This window comes from Colletotrichum gloeosporioides (genome assembly GCF_011800055.1).
Source record: "Colletotrichum gloeosporioides strain Lc1 chromosome Unknown consensus_83, whole genome shotgun sequence".
Taxonomy (NCBI): Eukaryota; Fungi; Ascomycota; class Sordariomycetes; order Glomerellales; family Glomerellaceae; genus Colletotrichum; species Colletotrichum gloeosporioides.
In genome coordinates, this window is record NW_025544728.1 from 126,145 (window position 1) to 149,655 (window position 23,511).

The 23,511-nt window shown below is 50.2% G+C and overlaps 10 protein-coding genes across 10 annotated transcripts; 5 read left to right on the forward strand and 5 right to left on the reverse strand.

Moving 5' to 3' along the window:
- Positions 1-307: 307 nt before the first annotated feature.
- Positions 308-1,952, reverse strand: GCG54_00000940 (putative metabolite transport protein YwtG; the record flags this gene model as incomplete). Its single annotated transcript, XM_045401071.1, has 4 exons — positions 308-789; positions 841-1,227; positions 1,279-1,820; positions 1,870-1,952. 4 exons carry the CDS (start codon positions 1,950-1,952, stop codon positions 308-310), a joined length of 1,494 nt encoding a protein of 497 aa, XP_045258855.1.
- Positions 1,953-2,625: 673 nt separating this feature from the next.
- Positions 2,626-3,758, reverse strand: GCG54_00000941 (uncharacterized protein; the record flags this gene model as incomplete). The annotated part of the gene is made up of 2 exons (XM_045401072.1): positions 2,626-3,667; positions 3,745-3,758. 2 exons carry the CDS (start codon positions 3,756-3,758, stop codon positions 2,626-2,628), a joined length of 1,056 nt encoding a protein of 351 aa, XP_045258856.1.
- Positions 3,759-3,827: 69 nt separating this feature from the next.
- Positions 3,828-4,040, reverse strand: GCG54_00000942 (uncharacterized protein; the record flags this gene model as incomplete). The annotated part of the gene is made up of 1 exon (XM_045401073.1): positions 3,828-4,040. One exon carries the CDS (start codon positions 4,038-4,040, stop codon positions 3,828-3,830), a length of 213 nt encoding a protein of 70 aa, XP_045258857.1.
- Positions 4,041-6,370: 2,330 nt separating this feature from the next.
- On the forward strand, positions 6,371-6,994 carry GCG54_00000943 (uncharacterized protein; the record flags this gene model as incomplete). Its single annotated transcript, XM_045401074.1, has 3 exons — positions 6,371-6,412; positions 6,461-6,849; positions 6,916-6,994. The coding sequence occupies 3 exons, from the start codon at positions 6,371-6,373 to the stop codon at positions 6,992-6,994; spliced, it is 510 nt and encodes a 169-aa protein (XP_045258858.1).
- A 1,046-nt stretch (positions 6,995-8,040) lies between these two features.
- Positions 8,041-8,962, forward strand: GCG54_00000944 (Ketoreductase azaE; the record flags this gene model as incomplete). The annotated part of the gene is made up of 3 exons (XM_045401075.1): positions 8,041-8,126; positions 8,176-8,601; positions 8,656-8,962. The coding sequence occupies 3 exons, from the start codon at positions 8,041-8,043 to the stop codon at positions 8,960-8,962; spliced, it is 819 nt and encodes a 272-aa protein (XP_045258859.1).
- A 434-nt stretch (positions 8,963-9,396) lies between these two features.
- Positions 9,397-11,230, forward strand: GCG54_00000945 (UNC93-like protein; the record flags this gene model as incomplete). The annotated part of the gene is made up of 9 exons (XM_045401076.1): positions 9,397-9,617; positions 9,671-9,781; positions 9,831-9,961; positions 10,023-10,078; positions 10,134-10,173; positions 10,222-10,284; positions 10,334-10,487; positions 10,549-10,887; positions 10,945-11,230. 9 exons carry the CDS (start codon positions 9,397-9,399, stop codon positions 11,228-11,230), a joined length of 1,401 nt encoding a protein of 466 aa, XP_045258860.1.
- A 590-nt stretch (positions 11,231-11,820) lies between these two features.
- Positions 11,821-12,759, forward strand: GCG54_00000946 (uncharacterized protein; the record flags this gene model as incomplete). Its single annotated transcript, XM_045401077.1, has 1 exon — positions 11,821-12,759. One exon carries the CDS (start codon positions 11,821-11,823, stop codon positions 12,757-12,759), a length of 939 nt encoding a protein of 312 aa, XP_045258861.1.
- A 524-nt stretch (positions 12,760-13,283) lies between these two features.
- GCG54_00000947 (uncharacterized protein) lies at positions 13,284-13,682 on the reverse strand (the record flags this gene model as incomplete). The annotated part of the gene is made up of 1 exon (XM_045401078.1): positions 13,284-13,682. One exon carries the CDS (start codon positions 13,680-13,682, stop codon positions 13,284-13,286), a length of 399 nt encoding a protein of 132 aa, XP_045258862.1.
- Positions 13,683-14,934: 1,252 nt separating this feature from the next.
- Positions 14,935-18,992, reverse strand: GCG54_00000948 (L-aspartate decarboxylase; the record flags this gene model as incomplete). Its single annotated transcript, XM_045401079.1, has 11 exons — positions 14,935-15,716; positions 15,770-15,894; positions 15,966-16,249; positions 16,307-16,885; positions 16,952-17,060; positions 17,119-17,524; positions 17,584-17,736; positions 17,796-18,187; positions 18,259-18,489; positions 18,545-18,684; positions 18,738-18,992. The coding sequence occupies 11 exons, from the start codon at positions 18,990-18,992 to the stop codon at positions 14,935-14,937; spliced, it is 3,456 nt and encodes a 1,151-aa protein (XP_045258863.1).
- A 2,901-nt stretch (positions 18,993-21,893) lies between these two features.
- GCG54_00000949 (Tyrosinase) lies at positions 21,894-23,426 on the forward strand (the record flags this gene model as incomplete). Its single annotated transcript, XM_045401080.1, has 2 exons — positions 21,894-22,952; positions 23,004-23,426. The coding sequence occupies 2 exons, from the start codon at positions 21,894-21,896 to the stop codon at positions 23,424-23,426; spliced, it is 1,482 nt and encodes a 493-aa protein (XP_045258864.1).
- Between the last annotated feature and the right edge of the window lie 85 nt (positions 23,427-23,511).

A 23,511-nucleotide genomic window follows, 5' to 3' on the forward strand; every position in this document is an offset into this window, starting at 1 on the left:
CTCCACCACCCACTAGATCTGTCGACTTTAGGTAGAATAAGATATATCGTAGGCTCTCATCTCTCTCAAACTTTCTGGGCAGGGGTGATTATCAACTGAGAGCCCTGGTCATAGACAGTACTATGTACCTTTCTCTAGTCTAGCGCTGTGCAGCTTATGCTCAGAGATTAATGGATCTAATTGAATAAGAACTTTATAGATTGTATTGGGGTGCGGAATGTAAAAGTAATGAGATGCTGCGGTATTGCGACACTATCTCAACGCTTATTTGCCACTTCAGTGTGTATCAAAATCGTCATCAATATTCTTACTTCCGTTCTTCTTCAAGCTCAATCGCCTCCTCCTTGTCGTCAATACCTTTTTGCTCCATATTTCCCTCCACCGCCGCATCACCAAAGACAGCTGCAATCTGTTCCAGACTAAGTTGATTCGTCTCAGGCAGAAAAAAGTAGTAGACTAGGCCAGCTGAGACATTCGTGGCGATGAAGATGAAGTAGAACTTCCACTCTAGCGCCTCAAAGGCCGTGGGTGAGACCTGGCTCAGCCAGATGGCAGTAACAGCCTGAGTGAAGATGGCAAAGCCGACCCCAGTGCCTCGCAGATGCAGCGGGAAGATTTCTGAGACCAGCACCCAATTCGTGCTGTTGAAGAATACGGCATACAAGAAGGAGAAGATGAAGATGAAGGATACACCGGCCGAACTCCCTGTCAAGTTCCGGTCATCGGGGTAATACTTTGATAGAGCCAACAGAATTGCGAGAGTGGCCGCGAGTGAAGCTGTTCCCGTACCTATTGGGCTTGTCAGTCACGTCTTCGAGGTCCTTTTGCCGCATGACTTACACATGGTCTTTCGACGGGACCAGGTGTCAGATACCCAGATCAGATTGAATATTTGCCCAAGGATACCCATGGTACCATAACATCCAGCGATGAGAAGAACCGTCTGGCCTTTGAAGCCGAGGGCCGCGTACATCAAGCTCTGGTAGTTCTGGATGACCTGAGATCCCGATAGCTTCGTCATGTTCACGATGAGACATGCCAGCAGCATCCGCCTTGCGTACTGTCGAGTGAAAAGAATCTTCAACGATGATTGGCGACGGAGGTCGGCTTCTAGCGCAAGCTGATCCCGGATCTCAACATACTGGCGCTGGACGAAGTCTTCGCCGCGGGCACCGTGGAGTCTGCGAAGAACTTTTACCGCATCTTCATGACGCTCTTGTTTGACCACTTTAATGTGTTATTAGCAAGGGCTTCAGCCAACGGACACGTTCCACTTACACCATCGAGGGCTGAACGGCATTGCAAACACTAGCAACCCAAGTCCAACGGCAGGCGGCGCCTGCATCGCCAGTGGAATCCTCCACTGCCCATTTCCGCTCGCGAATGACCCCGCATACCCAATCCAGTTGGCGACGAAGAAACCGCCCGCATTCGTAAGCCCCTTCAGCCCGACCAAAAAGCCCCGGTTCTCAGGCGGAGATATCTCGGCGAGGTAGATTGGCGTGACGGAGTACAAGACGCCCGTCGACCACCCGCTGAAGATGCGTCCCGCTATCATCATACCCGGGTTCACGGCAGCCGCCTGCAACGCCGCGCCGAGAATACTGACCACGGCACCGATGAAGACGGTGTAGCGTCGGCTCCATTTGTCCATCAGCCAGCCGGACTGCAAGCCGCCGATGCAACCGCCGGCATAGTATGAGGCTACGATGCCGCCGACGAGCGCGGGAGGGCCTTGAGAACCTCCGTACATGTACGTTTTGAAGGTGGACTGGCCGATTGTTGTTGCTATGATGCCGGTGTCGAGGCCGTAGAGTAAACTGTTACGTGAGCTAGACGGAATTTGAGAAGGACCCGGGAATCACTGACCCTCCCATGCTAATCCCAATGGAGGCGAGAAGAGCCTGCTTTGTATTGCCATGGTGGCCGCGGAGTGCTTTGGGACCTCCCATGTGTGCAGACGTGAGTATTCAACTCTGCACGGCCCGTGTTACTCCGGAAGAAGTTTGTGAATGACGATGTTGAGAACGCTCGTATTAATTTAAGTCTGCAATGGCAGTTTAATACTGCTCTCCGCTTGTGTGACTTCCCCAGATCTTCGCTTGTAACTCCGCGTCCCCCCCGCACCCCGCGAATACTTCCCCGGAATCTGCCTGCCGATGTGACTCTAACGCAAGGGTGAAATAGGATTACCAGCATATCCACCTTTGCCTTTTCCGTCACCTATTTGGGGAAAGAAGCGGCAGACTTGCTCCCGGATTTGAAATAATTTGACCTCATAAAGCAACACAACCGCATGGCCTGCATTGCGAAAGGTGTTCCACTTCATCTCAGTCTCTACGCCACCCTTCTAACAAACATTATTCCGCTGAAATGTGGAAAGTACATGGTTCGAAATAAACAACGGTCTATTAGCTATGCAGTTCTATAGAAAAAACAGTCTATCTAGGATTTCCCGATCACGTTGCGATCTAAATCAAGCAAACCAGTGAAAACACCTTTTTATCCGCATCGACCATACATGTGCCTGACCCCACCTCAAGGCAATTTCAATAACTGTACCTCTGGCTAAACGTACCATGCAAAACGAAAAGATCTTGGGGAACAGCTCCAACCTTTTGCGCTCTAGTCCGCACGAGCTCTCATGCAAGACTCCCCATCCCCGAATAGGAGATTCATAATGTGTGCGTGGTTGTTGATCATGAGTTCGCTTCTACCCTGGGCTAGGCGAGAAGCACTCTCCATGGCGATGTCGCGCGCACTTTTCTGCGACCGGTTTTGGCTCATTGGATCGGCTCGATATTGAAGCAGAAGTGCGATTGCTCCTGCATTCCCGGACAACACAGCGTAGTCAAGAGGACTAAACCCCTGGGCGTCGCGTTTGTTGACCAGAGGTCTAGCCCCCTGGCTCAGAAGGAAATTGAGAGCGTTGACTTGCTGCTGGAAAGTCGATGTTCTGCGGACGGATAGAAGCTTCGTCAAGACGGTGTCTCCGGTTGATTTGCCGACCGACTTGAGTTTATGGCCCTCTTCTTTCATCGCAAGAACAAGACCGAGGAGGCATTTGTTGCGCTTATCGCTTGGGGCTTTCAGACACTCCAGAATAGGCGACTCGAAGAGCGAAGAGTGTTGTTTGAACTTCGAGGCGCTGTTCTTAAGTATATCAAGAACCTCTTTGACCTTTTCGTTCTTGCATCCCTTCTTCAATTGTTTCTCAAGCTTCTCTCGAGAACCTTGTGACCAGATTTTGAACCCAAGCGCCAGGTCGGCTTCGGGCTTCTCGTCCGATGACAAACTTTCCCAAGAAAGATCTGCCGGTCGAGGAATAGGGCTACGTTGAGTTCGCCTTGGAGGCACGATTGGCGGAGGAGGTGGATTGCAAGGCTCTGGGACGTATGGGTTTGCCGGCAGCTCATAGACCGGGGGCGTTGGAAGTGGCGGCGGCGTTAGATCGAAGTTGATGGGAGATTCTGGCATTTGTTGCTGACGTTGAGAGTGCCAATGAGCTGGCTGCCGCTCCGCAGCAGGAAGCTCTACAGGACCAAGCAGCACAGCTGGAACGTCAGAGGCTTCGAGCTCGGGGTAGAGCAGCCGGCTACCGATCTCCCGGCCAGCCGTGTGTGGATGCGCAGACGATGGCCGGTATTGCACGATATGTCTGCCCCCTCTGTGAGCTCTGCTACCTGGAATGATGTCGTGAAGTGACCCAGATCCGTCGTCACTCGTTGTTGGTGTTAGACCAACATCCGAGTTTCCATTATGCGACCAGCCGGTTGAAATAGTCGACGGCAAGTAGGAACTGGTGCTCCTGGAGTTCCCAAATAATGCTAGAGAGTTCGAATTGTCGTCTGAATCGTATTCATGTCGGTAGTCACTAGGCTGAGAGTCTGGGTAGGTTCCTGGGAGATCTCGCCCACCATTGTAACGGACTCTTCTCGGACGGCGGGGTGAATGACCTTCTTCAGGTCTAAGTCGATGATAACTAAGACTGTCGGCAAAATCTTGATCGTCTCGGTTGATCGAATCTGGTCGGCGGCCATTCTGAATAGGATAATTGAGCGGGTTGTGCGGATGATGTGGGCCTCCGGGTTGGTTTCCATGAGGACGGGCAGGGCCTCCGCCCCCGCGGCCGAAGAGCCATTCCGATAACCAGTTGGAGGTCATCAATCAAGTTTGTAAGAAAAGTAATGACTAGTGATTTCTCTAGAGATCTATCCTTTGCCAATGATATGTGTTTATGGCGGATTTCTGGGTGATTGGTAGCTTCCTCGACCACTTAGAGGAAAACATGTCCATTATATGTGCTCCACATCTATAGCTGTTGGACGGCGGAGCAGCGGGATCGCACTTACTGGGAGGCCTTCCACTATTTCTCGGTGAGAATGCTGTGAAACCCCAATTAGCTACAGAGTCTGCCTTCACCTGGCTTTGGGGGCTGCTAGTTGGGAGAAAGATGGTGTAGGGGAATAGCACACCTTGGATCCTGCAGCCTTATCCGCTGGTGAGTTTTGCTCACTTAAAAGGTCGCCCGACTGGCTGCCACCCTCCATGACCAATAGTATATATGGTGCCAAGCTATCCTAGAACAAGGCTTAGCACGATTAAATCTACTTTTTTGGCCCTCAGCTATTGAGGCTTCCGGTTGCCTCTCTTGAGCTTGCATAGTTTTCCGCAGTTTTGCACTTTCTGTGTAGCTCGAAGATTTTCTCTGCAAGTTTTCTCACGCCGAGCTTGATCAAATGATGCAGAGGCATGCTTTTCACGCGGTGTTTTCACTGACTGCTTCGCGTCATCGGACAGCGCCCCAGCAGGACCGACGTGGCAGAAGCCACCGCTAGATGCCCCAACTTCCTAAGCCACATCGTCGGGTTGAAGAGTCCACGAGCACCGTATTCTTCACCGCCGTCTCGGACCTCAAGTACGAAATAGAAAAAGAAGTAGCAGAAGAAGCGCGATGCAAAAACTATGGTATGACGAGCTTTTTGTCAGCTCGTTGCCTGGGGGAGACCACCATCCCAACGAGCACTCATCGATACGCAGCTTGGCGCACTCGGCAGAGTATAAGCCACCCAGTAAGTATACGGAGAAAGATCTCTTAGTTTCCATGCAGTTCCAAAATACGAATCCTCTGGAGCAGCACCGGCTGGAAACGAGTACCTACAAGTCTGTTCCGGCCGGAGATCGGGTCCTGTCCCGTTCCAGAGTGGATATTCCGGGAAAGTGGGCCTCGGCCTGATCCTAAGCAACACCGGGCATTGAACAAGCTCTGGGACATGGACCCTGATGACATTTCAATCGCGACCTCTTTGATCCAAGACATAAAAGTCGCCCATTTCGGAGAAGTCTGCTGACCGCAAACAGAAATTTCATTGCAGGTCATTAATAGGCGCTAGGCCCTCTCCGGTCCTACAACCCTTTTTCCCTTCAAAGAATTCCGCTAATTTCAGGCGCCCCCCATGTCAGCTACTTGAGACATCATCGGTCTGGCCAGAACTTGAAAGCAATCGGCATCAAACCAGTCCCGGCCCGGTCATCTAACCACCTCTACATCGCATTTCAGTCAACCGCGAACTTCGCACTCGGCCTGTCAACGCACTTTCGCTGATTAAAGCGTTGACTCTTTCTTGATCGACGGGGTCTTTGAGCTAAAGCTTCTAGGCGACGACTCCCCAGTCATCGCGATGCGTTCAACGCGCAACATCACATGGCTCCTCCCGTTCCTCGGGGTCGTGGTTACCCAAGCATCGCCGATAGAAACCGTCCCGACATGTGCAGTATGAAAGCCTATGCGACTCTACCCTTCGACCTGTAGCTGACTGAACGATAGCAACCATGCATCGCCGAAGGTTTGAATAGGACATCCTGTCCTACGGCGAATCAGACGTGTCTGTGCCAGGATGCGAACTACATCGATTTTGTGGAAGACTGCGTTCTCGATCATTGCTTGCCAATCGACGCCCTAGGTAAGTAAATCTCCTCTTCAGCTAGAAGCCATTAATAAGACCCGATAGCCACGCAGAACTACAGATGGTCCGCGTGTGGGTTTCCACTGGAAAATGATTTCACCTCGACAGCAGTTCCTCGGCTGGTCATGTTTTTCGTGCTGCCTACTCTGTCGATAATCATACGGTTGGTCGTCAAGTTTTCACGTGTATCCGCATGGGGTGCCGACGATTTGATGATCCTGATAACCTTTGTGAGTAAGCCCAATTAGTAGTCTTATCTTGTCTGACTCTCGGACGCAGGGTTGTTTAATCGCGTTCGTGCCGTTGAACGCAAATGGTAAGTGGACATAACCTCGGAAAACTGCTTTGGTGTTCTTAGTAGCTAAAATTTGCTTCTAGCAGGAAGAAGCGGTGCCGGCCAAGACATGTGGACTTTGACTGTTGATCAAATCACGGAATATTTCAAGGTGAGTATCTGTTATCCTACATATGAAGCAATATCTAACACGAAATAGAACTTTTACGTCATACAAACTCTATATTACAGCACCATAGCTTTCCTTAAGGCGTCCATTCTCTTCATGTACCTACGAATCTTCCCTGGCGAGCGGTTTCGGAGAGTCCTTTGGGGCACACAAGCGCTCAATCTGGCAATCGGTGTCACCTTTGTTCTTCTCGGAATATTCCAATGTCGACCCATCCACCTTGCTTGGACGGCTTGGAGAGGCGACTCCGAAAGCAAGGGCACATGCATGGAAGTCGTCATCATTGCGATGGTTTACTCGGCAATCCAAGTTGGACTGGACATTTGGATGCTCATACTACCTCTCACGCAGATTCTGGGTTTGAACATGAAGTGGAGCAAGAAATTTGGGATTATGTTCATGTTCAGCTTGGGGCTTTTGTAAGTGGCTCGAGTGAAGTCTCCAAAGTGAACTGGTTTTGGCTAACTTCGATCCTCCCACCACAGTCTCACAGCAGCTAGCACCATCAGGCTGAAGCTTCTTGTCGACTACCATCAGGGAACACACAATTTCACAGGTAATTAATTCAACCCCAGCGCTTCGTTATTCTCCTTGCTAACTTGGATAACAGTGGGTTCGCTACAAATTGCTATATGGTCGGACATTGAGCTTTGCGTGGGTGTTTTCACGGCATGCATACCGACCACGTGGCAGTTCTTCGCGTCTTCATTTTTAGAAGGGCCGATGGATCGGCTAGTTTACACTCAGAACACATCCATGGCAGGAGCCTCGAAGGCAGCCCTAAGCGATCTACAAGGCAGACCGCAGACGCGTTGGATGAGACTAGTCCGGATACACCCTGACGTGAATTGATTTATTAAATAATACCTGGTGTCGTTCTTCAAGTCCGACAACGATTCTGCGTTTGTCCTCGTGAGATGTGTCTGATGGATGGCGGAGCGTTGCCTCTCACCCTGGAGAATCGCCCACCCCATAAGCACTAGCCTCGACTTTCAGGAAAAGCCGAGGAAACGTTTTCAGCGGGGGTTAATTTGACGTTTATTATCCACAGTCTCGATACTATCAGTAACATGGTCCGTGGGTGTCAGCGACTTGCAGCCGGTGGGATGAAATGTGCCTTCAACAATGGGTCATGGTCTTGATGATAGGCATGGCACCGGGACTGCCTTGTTTCGGGGGAATAGAATATCCAATAAGAGTCGACATTGCCTTAGGTTACCTCGGGCATCCACCGATGTAGTGCAAAAGCTGATATCGGCCCATCAAAACCGTCAGCTTCATTGACTTTCTCAGGGCCCCACGCGACGTAAGTCCGGACCCCGTTGAATAAAGATGTATGGAACCAGAAATATTGCAAATACCCGTCAGAAGTACAACTATAAAAGCCTCCCGTAGGATTTATATGATAATAAGTCCACTCTCATCATCATAGTCACACATCCAACATTCCTCTGAACTTCCGACGACAATGAAGGTCTTCCTAACGGGCGCCAGCGGCTTTTCGGGAGCTCACTGCTTGTTACGCTTCTAGATGACGGGTACATTTTAGTCACTCTCTTCGATATGAAAGCCAATGGATGGAACACTGATACATCTTTTGCATAGTCACGATGTCGTTGTCGCGGTCAGATCGGACTCGAAGGGCCGCGATATCCTGGCTCTTCATCCTAACTCAGGACTTCAGCTCTCTTACACTGTAATTCCAGACATGATAGTGGATGGAGCTTTTGACAAGGCTATTCAAGCAGAGCCAACCCTGGAGGCAGCATCCACACTGCAAGCCCTTTCCACTTCCAATCCAAGGATGCCGAGACCGAGATGCTAAACCCGGCCATACGAGGCACCACGTCTCTTCTGAGCGCCGTCACTGCGTATGCTCCGAATGTGAAGAGGGTTGTGATTACCTCCTCTGTCGCTGCAGCGGTCAACATCAAGGCACCTCCTCCGGTCTTGACCCCTGAGATGTGGAACCCGGTCACTCGAGAAGAAGCCTCATCGAACCCATTCTTCGCATACCTTGCAAGCAAAACATTCGCAGAAAAGGCAGCCTGGGATTTTATCGACGAAAAGAAGCCCCACTTTGCCCTGTCGACGATTTTGCCGCCTCTTATCCTCGGACCGGTTGTGCACCAACTTGATAACCTTGGTTCAATCAACACCTCCAACTCGGCGTTCGTCGATATCATCGACATCGAGTGAAAATGGAAGAAGTCGATTCCTCCCAGGGGGTCTCCTCAGTGTGTTGATGTGCGGGATGCTGCGTTCGCTCATGTTAAGGCACTGGTCGTGCCCGAAGCCGCTGGCAAGCGGTTCCTCCTCTACGCGGGTGACTTCAGCAACGCTGAGATTGCTCGCATTGCCCGAGATAATTTCCCAGAGATGGCTGATAAGGTGCCCGCGAACATCAGGAGCGACGTACCCGCCGCCGATGCTAGTATTGATGCCGGGTTGTCGGAGGACATTTTGGGTGTGAAGTACTGCTCTCTGAACGATAGTGTGGTCGATTGCATCAAATCTCTGTTGGGCCGCTAGAAGGCCATAAATGTCCATAGAACCGAGCCATCTGGCGATCAATGAACTCTCTCCAGCACATGGCCATTCATGCTGGTGACCATACCTTGGTTTGTTGAATGTCTGGCGAGCCCTCAATTATCTTTCATTTCCGGCGTTCGGGAAACATGAAACGTTCTGAATAGTTTTATCTACCCTGAAAATTGGTAACGTTCCTTTAGCGCGACCCCAATCCTTTGACAGGGTCGTTGTGGAGATCTTCCGAGCACGTCATGATACCTGATATCGCGACACGTCGAGAGCGCCGCTACCGGCATAGGGAACTCGAGACTCTGTAAAAGTACACGGATTTCCTTATTTGCCTTCACTGACGAGCGCCTAGCATTGCAGCTTCCTACAATTGATCGATCAAGTCTACAAAGCAGCTGAAACGGTAGACCAGCCATCCGATCATCATGAGCAGCCCCAAACAAGCTCCTCACGAGGAGACCTCACAAGCGACCTTTGAGGCTGATATCGCCATCGTCGGGGAAGCCAGCAATACGAAGCGGATATGGTATAGAACGGTGTTTTTTCAGGCCACCGTCATTGGACTCTGTGCATTCTTTGCGCCTGGGCTGTATAATGCCATGCAGTCTACTGGAGCTGGCGGGCAACAGACTCCATACCTTGTCATGTCCGTATCTCAACCACCATGCTGCGTGGAGTTATGATCTGACCTAATGATAGGTCGGCCAACGCTGTTCTGGGGGTCATGATGGTTGTCACTTGCTCAATGGGAAGCGTAATGGCCAACAAGATTGGACTAAAGAATGCCTTGATATTTGGCACGACAGGATAGTGAGTGATCTATGTCTCCATCTTCGGGGACGTCACTGACAGAGGTCAGCGCTATTTACTCAGCATCGCTGTACACAAACAACAGATATGGCACGGAATGGTTTGTATATCTGGGCTCTGCAGCCTGTGGCATAACAGCAGGCATTTTTTGGGCGGCAGAAGGAGCCATTATGATCAGTTGTGAGTCACAATCATACCGGAGAGCTTAAATGTCCGTCTTGACTGACGCATCTTGCGCCAGACCCCGAAGACCAGAAACGTGGAAGATACCTTGCGTACTGGCTTGCCTACCGTAATGTGAGTTTACCAGAGATTTCAATTCAATAGCAAAACTTATGACTGACAAATTAAGGGTGGATCAATCGTTGGTGGCGCCATCAATCTCGCTTTCAGTATGCACTGCGCCGAGAGTTTTGAAACTTGGTACTGACTGGATCCAGATTCCACTGGGAAAACAACTGGAAAGTTGGATTGGAGAACATACGTTGTTTTTGTGGCTTTGCGTGAGTCGATCCAATGCGATCAATACTGAGAACATCCTGACATGAATAGAATGCCTTGGGCCTTTTGTTGCCATGCTGCTTTCACCTCCTGAAAAGGTCCAGCGTCAAGATGGTAGAAAGGTCTCCAAGGCCGAGCAAATCCCAACAACTGCTGAGCTGAAGGCCGTTGCCAAGATTTTGATTCGGAAAGACTTTCTTCTCGTGTAGGCTAACAATCCCCTCACTTGATATCTCATCTAAACGGAAGCACTGACTAGACTTTAGCTTCCCTTTCTTCTTCTACGCCACATTTCTGCTATCATACGCAGGATCCTATCTCTCACTCTACTTCTCAGTCAGATCAAGAGCTCTAGCTTCCTTGGTTTCTGCATTAGCACAGATCACGGCCAACTTCTTCTTCGGCCACTTTCTCGACTGGACCAGATTCACCATCAATCAGAGGGCCAGATTTGCTTACTTCGGCATGATGGCTCTGTTTGGCGGCACCTGGATTTGGGCAACTGTGATTCAACGGGAGTATGGTAAACGTGCCCCCGCATTGGATTGGGCTGACCATGGCTTCGGCCGGGGCTGGGCTCTTTACATTGTGCTTCAAGTGAACTTGTGAGTGTTTCATTAAGTATAGCCTAGCAGCGATACTGAAACTAACTAAACCATCAGTGCTCTGGCATACAACTATGGCTATTGGCTGGCTGGATACATGGCCCGAGGTCCTGCTGAGGTCATTCGTTTTACTTCAACTGTTCGGGCTGTTGAGGCAGCAGGGGGTGCCGTGGCATCTGGCATCAGCTCTACCCACGCGCCTTTGCTCGCTGCTGTTGGAGTCAACTTTGGGCTATGGGGTTTGGCACTTATCCCTACCTACATAGTCGTGAGGTCTCTTAACATCAAAGATGAGACATCGCGTGATGAAGATGAGGTTAGCAAAAGCACAGACGAGCCCTAACCCACAGAGGTCACAGGCCTGCCATAAGTACGAGGCTACGGGAAAATGAGTAGCCTCTGGTGGAACAATGATGGAATGTTGAACCCATTCAAAGTTTCTCAGTCCATGTATATCTTACAATCAATCGCTGCAATAAATATCTCATAATTTATGCAAGCGCAATGCGCCTTAGACTGATAAATCAGAAAAAATGTGTGGCCTTGAGAAACCCACCTGTAGTCAACCAAAACACGATGGCCTATCCATATTGGTCATTGGACGTCAGAACTAGTGCCGCCAAAGTCCCGATAATTAAGGGACCCGCATCGGACCGCACCCGATCCCGATCTCGCAGTGTCGTGATCTTGCAAAGCGATGATACGTGCCAGTGTAATCATTTGTGGGGTCTATCGGAGCACATAATCGAGGGTACATGTTCCGTAATGCGAGATACCGAATGATGCCATATGCCTAAAAGCTTTCCGTGTCGAAGTTCCATGAACTGCCAAGTTTTGTTCCTTCTTCTTCACTCCTCCTTCGCGTTCAAATCAACAGCAACGACGGAGACTTAATGAGAAACGCCACGTCGGTCTTCAGCATTAAAGCACGAAATGGCACAAGAATCGTGGCGTAAAGGTTTCGAAGAAGAAGGATTTGCTGTCATTCCTGACGTCATAAGTCAGGAAAAGGCAGTCGAATACCAAAATCGCGCCTTCGGCTGGCTCAAATCATTCGACAACCCCTCGCTCGACTTGCAATCCCCTTCTACATGGACGCCAGAAAATCTGCCCTTCATTTCCGGAATCAACACTCTCAATCACTATGGAGTTGTTCACGAGAAGTTCATGTGGGACATCCGTCTCGAGCCCGGAGTAGTCGACGTCTTCTCTAAGATATGGAAAACCAACAAGCTTATTGTCTCCTTCGACGCCCTGAACATCACACTTCCGAGAAGGGCCGGTCATGTTCCTCGTGAGAAGTGGCCCCACGTTGACCAAAGTCCGTACCGAAATGGCCTGCAGTGTGTGCAGGGTATCGTGAACTTATCGGAGTCTGGACCAGAAGACGGAGGCTTGACCGTGTATCCCGGTTCACACAAGGTGACAGAACAATTCTTCCGCGAGAATACTGAGCAATCTGAGTGGACACGAAAAGACTTTTTCAGATATTCGCCGGATCAGATTGCTTGGTTTGAGAAGCGAGGTTATCGTGAGCACAAAGTCATTGCAAGGCCGGGGGACCTTATTATCTGGGATTCGCGACTGGTCCACTTTGGCGCGGAACCTACGGCATCAAGTGACAGAATTCGGACCATAGTCTACGTTTCATATGCGCCGGCCTCATTTGCGACAGAAGAAGTGCTGGCTGCAAAAGCAGAGGCCTTCAACCGTTGGCTCGCTACCACGCATTGGCCCCACGACAATATCGTTCTGAGAACAAATCAGCCCACTCTCCCTGATGGAACCATTGATAAGAGGAGGTCCGAACCTCTTGAGAAGCCAGAGTTAAGCGATGATCTGCTGAGACTTGCTGGGATCAAGGCATACTAGCGGAAGCCTAAGAACGAAGCTGATGCAGATGGAATGAGGCAACAAGCATGTACAACTGGACTCTACGTACTTACGTGTGCCTTAATCACCAGCAAATAGGAAGTAGCGTCTCCTTGCTTATGAATTCACCAATTGACATCATGTACCTAAATAAGCGTAAGAAAACCCAGACACGTCAGTCATGCGACGATGCTGTATAACAATAATTCAAATACTTGACTTCAAAGTATAAATCGCTCACAAAGACAGAGCAATGGTCTTGATTGGGGGATTGAAAGGCAGAGGCTAGAACATTGCTACAAGGAGCAAATTATACTGGAGCTGTCACTTATCACGTTCGAGTCATGTGGTACTGTAAATAGGTAGTTGATATTGAAATAAACAAATCGCTTTTACTTTGGTATCAATGCCGTTCTCAGATGTGAGAACCATCTTTTCTGACGTAAATCCCCTCCACAAACTTGACGCTTACTCGATTTAAGGGTCAAGAAGTGTGACCAAGAATAGGATTCAACGTCGCCTATCTAGCTGTGCGGGACGAAGGCAACCCCGGCGCTGTAGCTCTTACCGCCTACAGGGGGAGTGTCCCTGCAGCTAGAGTCTGTGCCAGTGGCTCCAGCAGCCTGGCACATTTCGCGCCATTGGCAGTTGCTGTATCCGTAAGGATGCCAGTACTTGCCGATTCTCGCACCCTCGGGTCCGATATACTGGCACTCCTTGGCACCATCAGACCAGGCATTGGCATCAATCATCTTCGCCAGCTTTGTGTCGTAGCGGTTGCAGACGGTCTGAGTTGCGGCGTCGTTGGGCTTGCCATCGGAGTTGTAGCAGTGGCAGAAGAGGTAGCCATCGCAAGCAAGCACGCTCTTGGAGAGAGCGACGAGCATAAGGGTGCCAGCAGCGGCGAGAGTGGGGAGTTGCATGATGGAGGTGGTAGGGAATGACTTTTGGGTTGTTGTAAGCGAGTGACTGGTCGTAAACGACTGAATGGTTGGAAACGAGGGAAACGAGTGTCTGTGAGATGCTCGAAGTTCTAGACTGTGACTGTCAAAAATTCAGATGGTTTTATACTTGACCTCCGTTTGCTCGCATTATCCGACTTAAGTGTTGTTTGTGGGACGATTCAGTTGATCCAGGGGTGAAAGCTCAAATCAGATGTGATTGACAGCCCCTAATACAATCGAAACTCTATTTCTTGGGTTGTGCAAGGATGTCATGTTAAGGCATCATGATTCAAGCAGCAGAAAATCTCGCGGTGACGGCGACCCCGAAACCAACGGCCGCAGCGCTGGGCTACTTCGTAGAATAGTACCCTCTTCCCCACAAACCGCACTGTGGGAACCGGGATGGGTAAGGGAAAATTGAATGCAATGCCTCCGCATTCAACGAACGCTAATAAGCCACACAAGTTACTTCCAAGAGCATCGGAGAAACAAGTGAACTGCTGCACTGCTACTTATAGCTTAGAATCACAAAGACCTGTGAAAAAGAGAGTTCATCGCCTGGAAAACTGTCGACTCGAACGACTGTACCCTCATAGATAACTCTTCCAATTTTAACATCAGCGATTATACTGCAAACTTGGACAATACATGTAAAGGATCAGCAAAGCAGATGAAATATCAACTTCCGTAACATCGGCAGGATTCAATTCGCTCAAATGACAAGGTCACCTCATTGAGCAGTATCGACCAATGTCCAGTGTCTATTGGTGCTGGACAGCTTGCATTGTCGTGCATTGTTACTTAGTTCGGCCCCCAAGCTACCAGCCTGGCTCCATCGCCCTCCCCGTTACCCCTGACTCCAGCATATGCTACCTTATGCCGGCAGATCATCGTAAAATACTGCCCGGTTATTAAGTCAGCGTTGCCTGCTTTACTCCACTGTAACCAACGGCATGCTCGTCACAGCACTAGGAATGGACTTCTACGCATGAACTCGTGTTTCTAGCATGGACCAACAGACACTCAAACATCTGCTTGTAGGTACTTACTACCGGTTGAACGAGATGCGGACAAAGCCGATGCCAAGTTGACTTCGATGAACTTTCAGAGTAGGAGTTGCAAATTGTAAGGATCCAATGCAAAATATTGATGTGGCACATTGCTTGTGCATTGATGCCCAGACTAATGACCGACTCTCCATGGTAGACTGAGATCAATCAACGCCTGGTAACTAGGCCAATTCCTTGCCAATCTGATCGAACTCCCGGCGCCACTCCGTAACCTTCTCTACCCTCTTGAAGGGGTCGAAGTTCATTGCCTCGCTGTCGACGAACACGCTGTCGCCAAGAGTAATGGTCCCACGGCCGACAAACTTGCCCAGCTCAAAGCAAGCCCACTTGGAACTGTCGTCAGACCTGTTCTTGTCTTCCCATACCCCAACCTTGAACGTCGCCCCCGGACGGAAGAAGAAGTTCGACCCCCTGGCAGCACCACTGCGCGTCTCCGTGGTTAGGACCTTCGCCTTGGTGTGTGGCTCGGGGGTGTCATCCATGTTGTGCCCCTTCGCCTCGCCATTGCTGTTTCCATTCGCATCCTTCTTTGGACCACGCGAACAAGTAATGTTGGATAGATATTTCTTCTGTGCTTCATTCACAACATTCTTTGCAAAGTTGCTGTTGCCATTGCCGTACCAGTTGCTGCGACCGTTCTGATACCAATCCCTTGGTCCGTTCTTTTGGGTAACTTTGGCCTCCGTAGAAGCAGTCTTCGAAGCATTCTGGCGATGATAGTCGTCGTGAGCAACGATCGCGCCATTCTTGCTGCCGATCTCATTGTTCGGTGGGAAAGGCTGCATCGGGGCCTCGCGAACATCTTCGATGAGCAAGACCAAGGGCTTGTTCCAAATTCCGGGGTCCATGTCATTCTCATTGTAGAACTTGAGGTCACACCGGCCTGCCGAAAGCTGCGTGTTCGGAGCGCGGACGATCACGTGGTCGATGTTTGCCTCCGTTGCTTGGGTGTTTATCAGCGAACCGAATACATGCAATCTGATCGGAGAGACTCACGGGTTCCGTAGAGGTAGAATGGCATGAAGGTGCTCGGATACTCCTCAAGCCGCCACTTGGAGTTCAATGGTCGACTCACAACCGTCTTCCCGAGTGTGACCATGACATCCTGGATGACGATGCCACTGTTGGTGCTATTAGCGACTGCCCCAAACCAAGTTGTGCTTTCCTCAATGAAGTGCTAAGAAAAACGTACGAATCTTCTGTCATAATCTGTCCTTCAAATCTTCCGCCCCGCTCCGCAATGTCTTTAAGCATGACCTTTCGCTTCGTCACGAGAATGAGGGGTTCCGATGGGTTTGAATTCTTCATGTCGGCGTATTTTGCCTCAGATCGATCATCAAATTTGGCAGACATGATGAGTTGCTGTCGATGGTTTGCGACGTGGAACATGGGCCTGTGAATGAGATAGATCTTCTCTGCTCCCTGGATGAGGAATTTGTGGAAGTCTTGAGCCAGCGTGTTGCGTTTGCGAACGACCTGAGAAAAGATGTTAGCAAAAAGCAATTAATGTTGCCAACAGACAGGTTGACGTACCTCAGTCTCAGCTTCAACCACCTTTTTGAACTCCTCGGCAAGATCGTTGGTGAAGTTGCCGTCACTTGGGAACGGAGACATGACGACATTTCGCAAGACCATCAAATCTTGTGTGCTCGGTGCCAGACCAAGTCGCTTCACGAAGTTTGCCTTGCACTTCCCGTAGAGTTCGTCTGAGAACTCGGTAGAAGTGAGGTACAGAGGAATCTTGGTGGGATCATCAGTGGGGCTGTCGACTGAGAATGTCTCCACGACTCTCTGCATGAGGTAGTTGGCTTCTTCGATGTCGTCGTTGAGGCATCCGTCCGCGTATCGAAAGTTCAGTGAGAAAGCATTGATGTTCAAATCAGACCCAAGCGCCCGCATAAGCTTGATAGCCTTCTGGTCGTCAGGTCGGTGCTGGTCGTCTTTCATAATGCTAGCGTTGGTCTTCAGGACGATGTCGGTGCGAATGCGCTTCTTCTCGGCCTCAACTCTGTCTTCCGTCGCATTATCCTCAAGCTCAGATGGAAGCATGTTGAAGGGTACACAGATGAAAGGGCTGGATGCGTCGGTCAGGGATGCCCACTCCGCGGAAAGCTATAGCACAAACATTGTAGTCAGTATATTGAACGATCTCAAACACGAAAGCAGTTCAGATCATACCCGAGTGCAGGTCCAAGTGACCTCTCCCAATAAGGCGCCATATCCCTCCTGGGTAAGACCAATGGTCTTGTTGGAGAGCCAGGCTGACATGGCCGAAGCTCCAGGCTTACTGTCCGCGTCTTAGCTTCACTCGAGGAAAGGTGGTCTCATTTTGGAATGTCACAAACCTTCCCTCAACCCCATAGATGCCGATGCTGGTGACTGATCCACGCGATAGGTAAGGACTTGTCCATGTCACCAAGAAACGCATGCGGTTGTCGCGGTAGCAGAGACCACCCGCGGGGTAAGGAATGTAACCGGCCTTGTGCGGGTCAACAGTAATGGAGTCAGCAAAGCGCATGGCGTACAAATCTTCCTGGGTTTCAGCGCGCAGGCTGGCGTCAGGGACAAACCCATCAGTAGCACCCATCTCAGTGGGAAGGTTGATGACGTCGCCAGGGCGGTAGTCCTTCGGCAACATTGAGCAGAAGTATCCTCCCCACGCAGCGTCAGCATGGACGAGGAATGATAGGCCTCGTGACTGGAACTGCTTTCGAAGGGCGAGAATGCTGCTAAGGCTGTCCACAGCACCCTCTGCATGAGAAAGATTAGTATCTGGTGTATTGGAAGAGAGTGGACCTTCTGGATCATACCTTCAGTTGTTCCCATGATTCCCACAACTGCGTAGACCGGCTGCTTGCTTTCGAGACTCTCCCAAAGCTGGTTCTCTAGCTCGGTAATATCGAGACGTGCTCCCAGATCCACGGGAATACCGACCACATTCTTGGAACCCAGACCGCAGATAGCTGTAAGAATCCAGATGAATCAGTGTTCGCAACGTTCTTCTCTGTACTTCAAGACTTACCAGCTCCTTTGGGCCATGAGTAGTGTCGAGTGTTGGCCAGCATGTATTGACCGGGCTTGTCGATACCAAATTCCCTTTCCAGATCGTCTTTGCCTGTGGACTGGATGGTGAACTCGTTCATAAGATCGGAGAGGAACTTGTTGGAAATTCCATGTTCCTGGTAAAGTCGATCAGGGAGGTCAAGGACATCAGACGGCTTGAGGTTCAACAATTCCCAGGTCGAAAGATGTGTGAAAAGCTTTCGCTCCCCCTGGCAAGTCTCGACGTGGAAGCTATCCTTGAGAAATTCAAGCTTCTGACCCTCGTCAAATGCCTTGCGAAGGGACAGAGGGTAGAACTTGAGATTTCGAGCTTGAATGCGGTGAGCCATTAAGATAGGTGATGGGTAGATACTATTCATGACTTACCGACCCTAGACCATACAGGTTAGCATGTAAGCCTCAATCATTAAAGAGGTCCTTACCACATGGATTCAAGATTAGCAACCGTGCCATCGCATGTGACGTGACCCCAGCCTGTGGGGGACTCAGTGTTCTCCTCGTTGATGTTGTAGCCAAAGAGGTCGCAGAGCTGCTCCCCGACCTCAATCTCAGCGAGTGTCGAAAGAGGACTCGCTTCAAGCGCGACATTGTTCGGGTTGTAGAGCATCGTCATGAAGTAGCCGAGCAGCGAGGCCATGCTCATATCGGTGCACCTAATACAATGTGATGAGAGTAATCCCAGCGGGAGGTATATGGATGGTCACCAACATGTGCGCCTGGTACCGAGGTGACCAGAAAGGAATGCTTGTTCGGCCAAGAATCTCTGAGGCCTTATCGACTGCATTCCTAAGCTTGTCCTTGGATCTCTTGAAGGCTGCAGATTCCTGCGTTTTCTCGTCGATGAAATCCTACATTTCATCAGAGAGGTTACGAGAAGCGGTGGATTGGAGATGAGACTAACTGCATCATTGTCAAAGCGATAGTCCAGTCTCGCCTGTTTGAGGTTGTTCAAAATGATTTCGATGTTCTCCTTGAAGTATGGCAAGTTCTCTGCCCGAGGCCCAATGAAGTATGATGAGATGATCTGGTGAGACTCATCTTCGGGGACTGTGGCGGCGTCACGCGTAGTATTTTCGAATCCGTTGCTGGAACCCTTGAAGGTTGTTTCAAGGTAAGGATACGACCCGTTCGCAGCGGTGGTCTTGAAAGATGCCATGATGAGGTTTTGGAAGACAGTAAGAAGAATGAGACTGTTTGATTTGGATTCCACGAGAGAGACCCTGAAGTGAGGGATGGAGGTCTATGTATAGCATTTCCACCAAAGTCTGATACGTCCTTCTCTCCCGTATTTTACAAACATTACAACTCGCTGATGACATTTCCGTCTGCCGTGGCATGCCGCTTCAAAGCCACCGCGTCCAGTCTCGGTCCATTCTCGCCAACTTCCACCACGTCCGTCATGTTGTGAGAACCTGCATATCAACGGCAGGACCGTATGAATACGAAGTGCCACTCACAACAAAAGCCTTGAGACAATGTGGTACCAATCTGGCGATGGTCACATTAGTTCAGTTTAGTGTTGCAGCTCATCTCTGATCTGAGAGCTCCTCAATCACTACTCTCACCTATGGTAGGTTTCGGCCGTTTCCATACTTGTATCTTCGAATATTGAACGGGCATGGATATAGTGAAGAACGACCTACTTCAGGTGCCCTGCATATTGTCTCACTAATAGCGAATACCTTGCTGATGTTAGGTGCCCGACAACCCCGCTTGGAGCAGATTTAGATCCAAACGGTTTTCCGTGTCTGTAGGACGCCAAGATACAGATACAGAGAGTCATGGAAATAGACACCAGCAGCGGTTGAGAGCGATTTGTGTCGTTGTGGCAATATGCGTAGGGCAGCAAAGATCATGCCATTTGGCAATCAAATGCATATGGCCGCATGTCGGGAGGCCGGCCGCACGGGTACAGCCGCAGAGCCTAAAGGGGTACAGGGCTAGGGAATGAAGCATTGGCTAATGGGATTCAGCGATCTCCGGCGTGTCTCATGTAGTGTTCAGTTGGACCGACGATCAAAGCGGGGACAATACTCGAGCCGACATCGTTGCATGGCACACCGGTAACCGGTTTCGTGTAAGACCACGATAGTATCATTTAGCGGTGCAAATGTGTGACTAATTTGGTTAGATGTGGACAGAGCTGACATACGATGCGTCACTGTGCCTTCCTCATACGTGGGTGATTCAGATGCACCCCGCTCGTGTTTGCGACTGGAGGCTTTTCATTGTTGAGCTGAGGGTGTTGGGGAAATATGCATGAGGTATCTACTTCAGTACGAGTGCATGGGAAATGGAAGAGCTATCAGGATGAGCTAAGATCAGTGTTTAATTCGAGCAGGTACTCATCGCCCAGGGCGGATGCTAGAGGTCAACACCGAACGCGATCTGAGACAGCATCCCAGCCCGTTCAGAAGTCCACGCGTCCAAGCCTTCACGTTCTTGACCGGTTAGCAGAAAGGCGTTCGGCCCGTGTCCAAGCCAAGTCCCAGAAAGCAAATGGAGATTGAGCTCTGAAATGCCACCATCAGCTCATTGGCTTTCTGATAAGGCGAAGTGGAACGCTGAGCTTTGCTAAATTGCCTCGGTGACAAGCGACAACTTGGCGAGACATAATGGTCAACGAAGTAAAAGCATACTTTACTACACCTGAAAACAGCCAGTCTAAGAGATACCTATCAGCAGTATCATAAACCATATGTCCCATGGCAAAATGTTTGCCCGAGGTGAGGATAGCCGCACTCTTGTTTTGATGCATCAACATCAGTGGTCGATGGCACCATGAAGCTTGCGTTGTTCTCGTACACTTGCCTTTCCAGAATGAATCTATGCTCATCTTAATGAGCGGTTGTTCTGGAGGTGTTCATAGCAAAGATAGACAAGTAGCCTTTCAATTACGCAGGTCAAATTGAAAGATGTAACTCGAGGAATACCGGCAACTTCTGGAACTCATCAATATTGACGCTTTCCTGGCTTCAGAGTATGCGACCCTGGTTTTACAACCGTCGGTGAGACGTAAAGCGTTGAAAGCATATCATGCGGTCGAAAAGCACTCGATTTCACCAAGATGCCTATATTGAAAGCTCATACTCGGAGATTTAGCTTTTGACTTCACGGCGATTTGGAGTGTGCTACATGAATATGGTAGTGTAAGCTCAATGACGTCAAAAGTGAGGGGTTCAAGAGGTATTCTGTGAGAAAACTGCCCGGCACACATGAGCGCCTTACTCCTATTGGTTCCCGAAGAAGAAGAGGGGGAACCAGTCATTCATTGAACAGTTGATCGCGTGTCTGCCAAGGCATCTCGGAACGATTATCTGCTAGTCCCGAGACATTCGAACCGCCCTCTCTTGCATCAGAAACATTCAGATCAAGCTAAAGTACATGGGGATCTTTTACAAAACTTTACGAGCTGAGACCTGCAGAGTTCTCGGTGGTGAAGCGTCGTCTCCAGATCCTGTCATGCCGAATACATTTAAAAAGGACAGTCTTCGCCGTGGTCATGACCCGAGACGTTTTCTACCGTCAAAGACGTTATGCACCATGTAAGCTGAAAGCATTGGGGTATGGAGCTCGCTCACCACTTCAGTGCGTTCCGACATGTACATCCATGGATCCTGATAGCGGCCGTATGACTACGATCGCTTGAGACAGTGGCTTTTCTTGTCGGAAACCCGCAGGAGATGTTCATTTCACATGCTGATCTCTCAACATCCTAGGCGCACACATAGTTCCGCACCGTAGACCTTTGTTAGTGAATGTACCCTCATAACCATCCGTAAGGGCAGAGATCCTGCGCAACTTTCAGCCGTGCATCAGCTTCTCGCTGACATGTCTCAGAGATATGTGACGCTCACAGGCGTGGGGGATCATGAGCGGAGGGGCCGATCAGACTAAGATCTCGATCAAACTTTGCAAGTCCATGATATAAAGCGAAGCAGAAATCCATCAATCCCAATGGATGCGTTGTCATCGTTCACCATAGCCTTGAAGCTATTCTTCGATTCACGTATCCTCACCTAATTATCTCTATCCTCTATCTGTGACCATCGCCATCATGCTCAAGTCACACGTCAGAAAGGATATTGAGACGCTATCTCAATCGGAGCGTGATACTGTGATTCGAGCTTTCGACTACATTGGCAAGCTCAGCCCGGAAGATCCCAACTCGTTCTTCGCTCTCGCCAGCTACCATGGCTTGCCTGGACCTGAGGGAAACTCGCAGAAAATGTACTGCCCTCATGGGAATGTGCTTTTCCCAACTTGGCACAGAGCCTACCTTTTGCGCGTGGAGAAAGCTCTGCAAAGTGCTCCAGGATGTGGACATCTCGCTTTGCCCTACTGGAACCAGACATCTGAGAGCTCTCTGAAAGGTGGACTTCCGTCCATTTTCACGAACAAGAGCTACACCTTTGCAAGCGGTGACACCATCAACAACCCGTTGTACTCCTACACCATGCAGAAGGCCGTGGATGGCCTCAAGTACAGTAGCACCGCCACACACTCGAAGCCTGTTGGTCACACCACTGTTCGTTATCCTTTCTCCGGAAGAGTGGCTTCCGAGGAGGTTGCGGAGGTCAAATCCCGCAACAGCAGCCTCGAAGCGCTGCCACACAAGACGATCACCGGAGCTTTGGATGAAAACATCAGGAAGTGGCTCGCACCGGGATATCTCCCTGGAGTAGCAGAGAACTACCGCCAATCCCTTGAGGCACCGAGTTACACAGTGTTCTCCAACATAGCTTCCGCCCAGGAATGGAACACGAATAATGCGGAAAATCCCCAAGTTCCCAATGTTGTCCCACTTGAGTTGCCTCACAACTCTATGCATTTGGCCATTGGTGGCTTCCAAGTCCCAGGTGCCCCATCTGTCCACGCGGCTTCGCAGGGCGATATGGGGGAGAATGAGACGGCAGCTTTCGACCCCATATTCTACTTCCACCATTGCTTCATTGACTACATGTTCTGGATGTGGCAGGACCAGCACGGCCAGAAGGATCATCTCGACATTACCCCCGGCATGCAGGGCACCAAGGGGGCTGACATTGACACGCCACTCGAACCATTCACCATGACAGATCCCAATACGGGAACCGAGCGATGGATGACCTCGAAGGTGAGTAATTCCATACTTGTTCCGGTCCGTGTATATGACTAACAAGATCAGGACGTAATCGACACCGTCAAGCTTGGCTACGACTATGCAAAGCCCCAGTGGCAGAAATTTAATGTAACCGTTCGAGAAGCCGACGCGGTCAACGCCCCGAAGCTGACTGTAAGCGGAATCAATCGGTCCAAGATTCGTGGATCCTTCATCGTCTCCACATGGGTGAAAGGACAGAATGGGGAGCCTGAGAAGGTTATTGACATCAAGCCTATTTTGAGCCGATGGGAAGTCGACAGCTGCGAGAACTGCCAGAACTATCTGGATGTGAGATCTCACACACAGTTGACCAAATTCACCGAGGAAGAGATCGAGGACATGGACTTCTTCGCTCTGGTGCATACAAGAGAGCACCCTGATGGCATCGACACAATTGATGGGCGACCTATTGAGGTTGAGTTGGGCGCGCTGAGGGGTTGGATGTAGGATGTTGCTTTGGCGCTACCAGAAGCGCACCGCGGCTCTCAATATGCTGGATCACCCAGAGAGCTGCCGGTCGGAGATGGAGAAA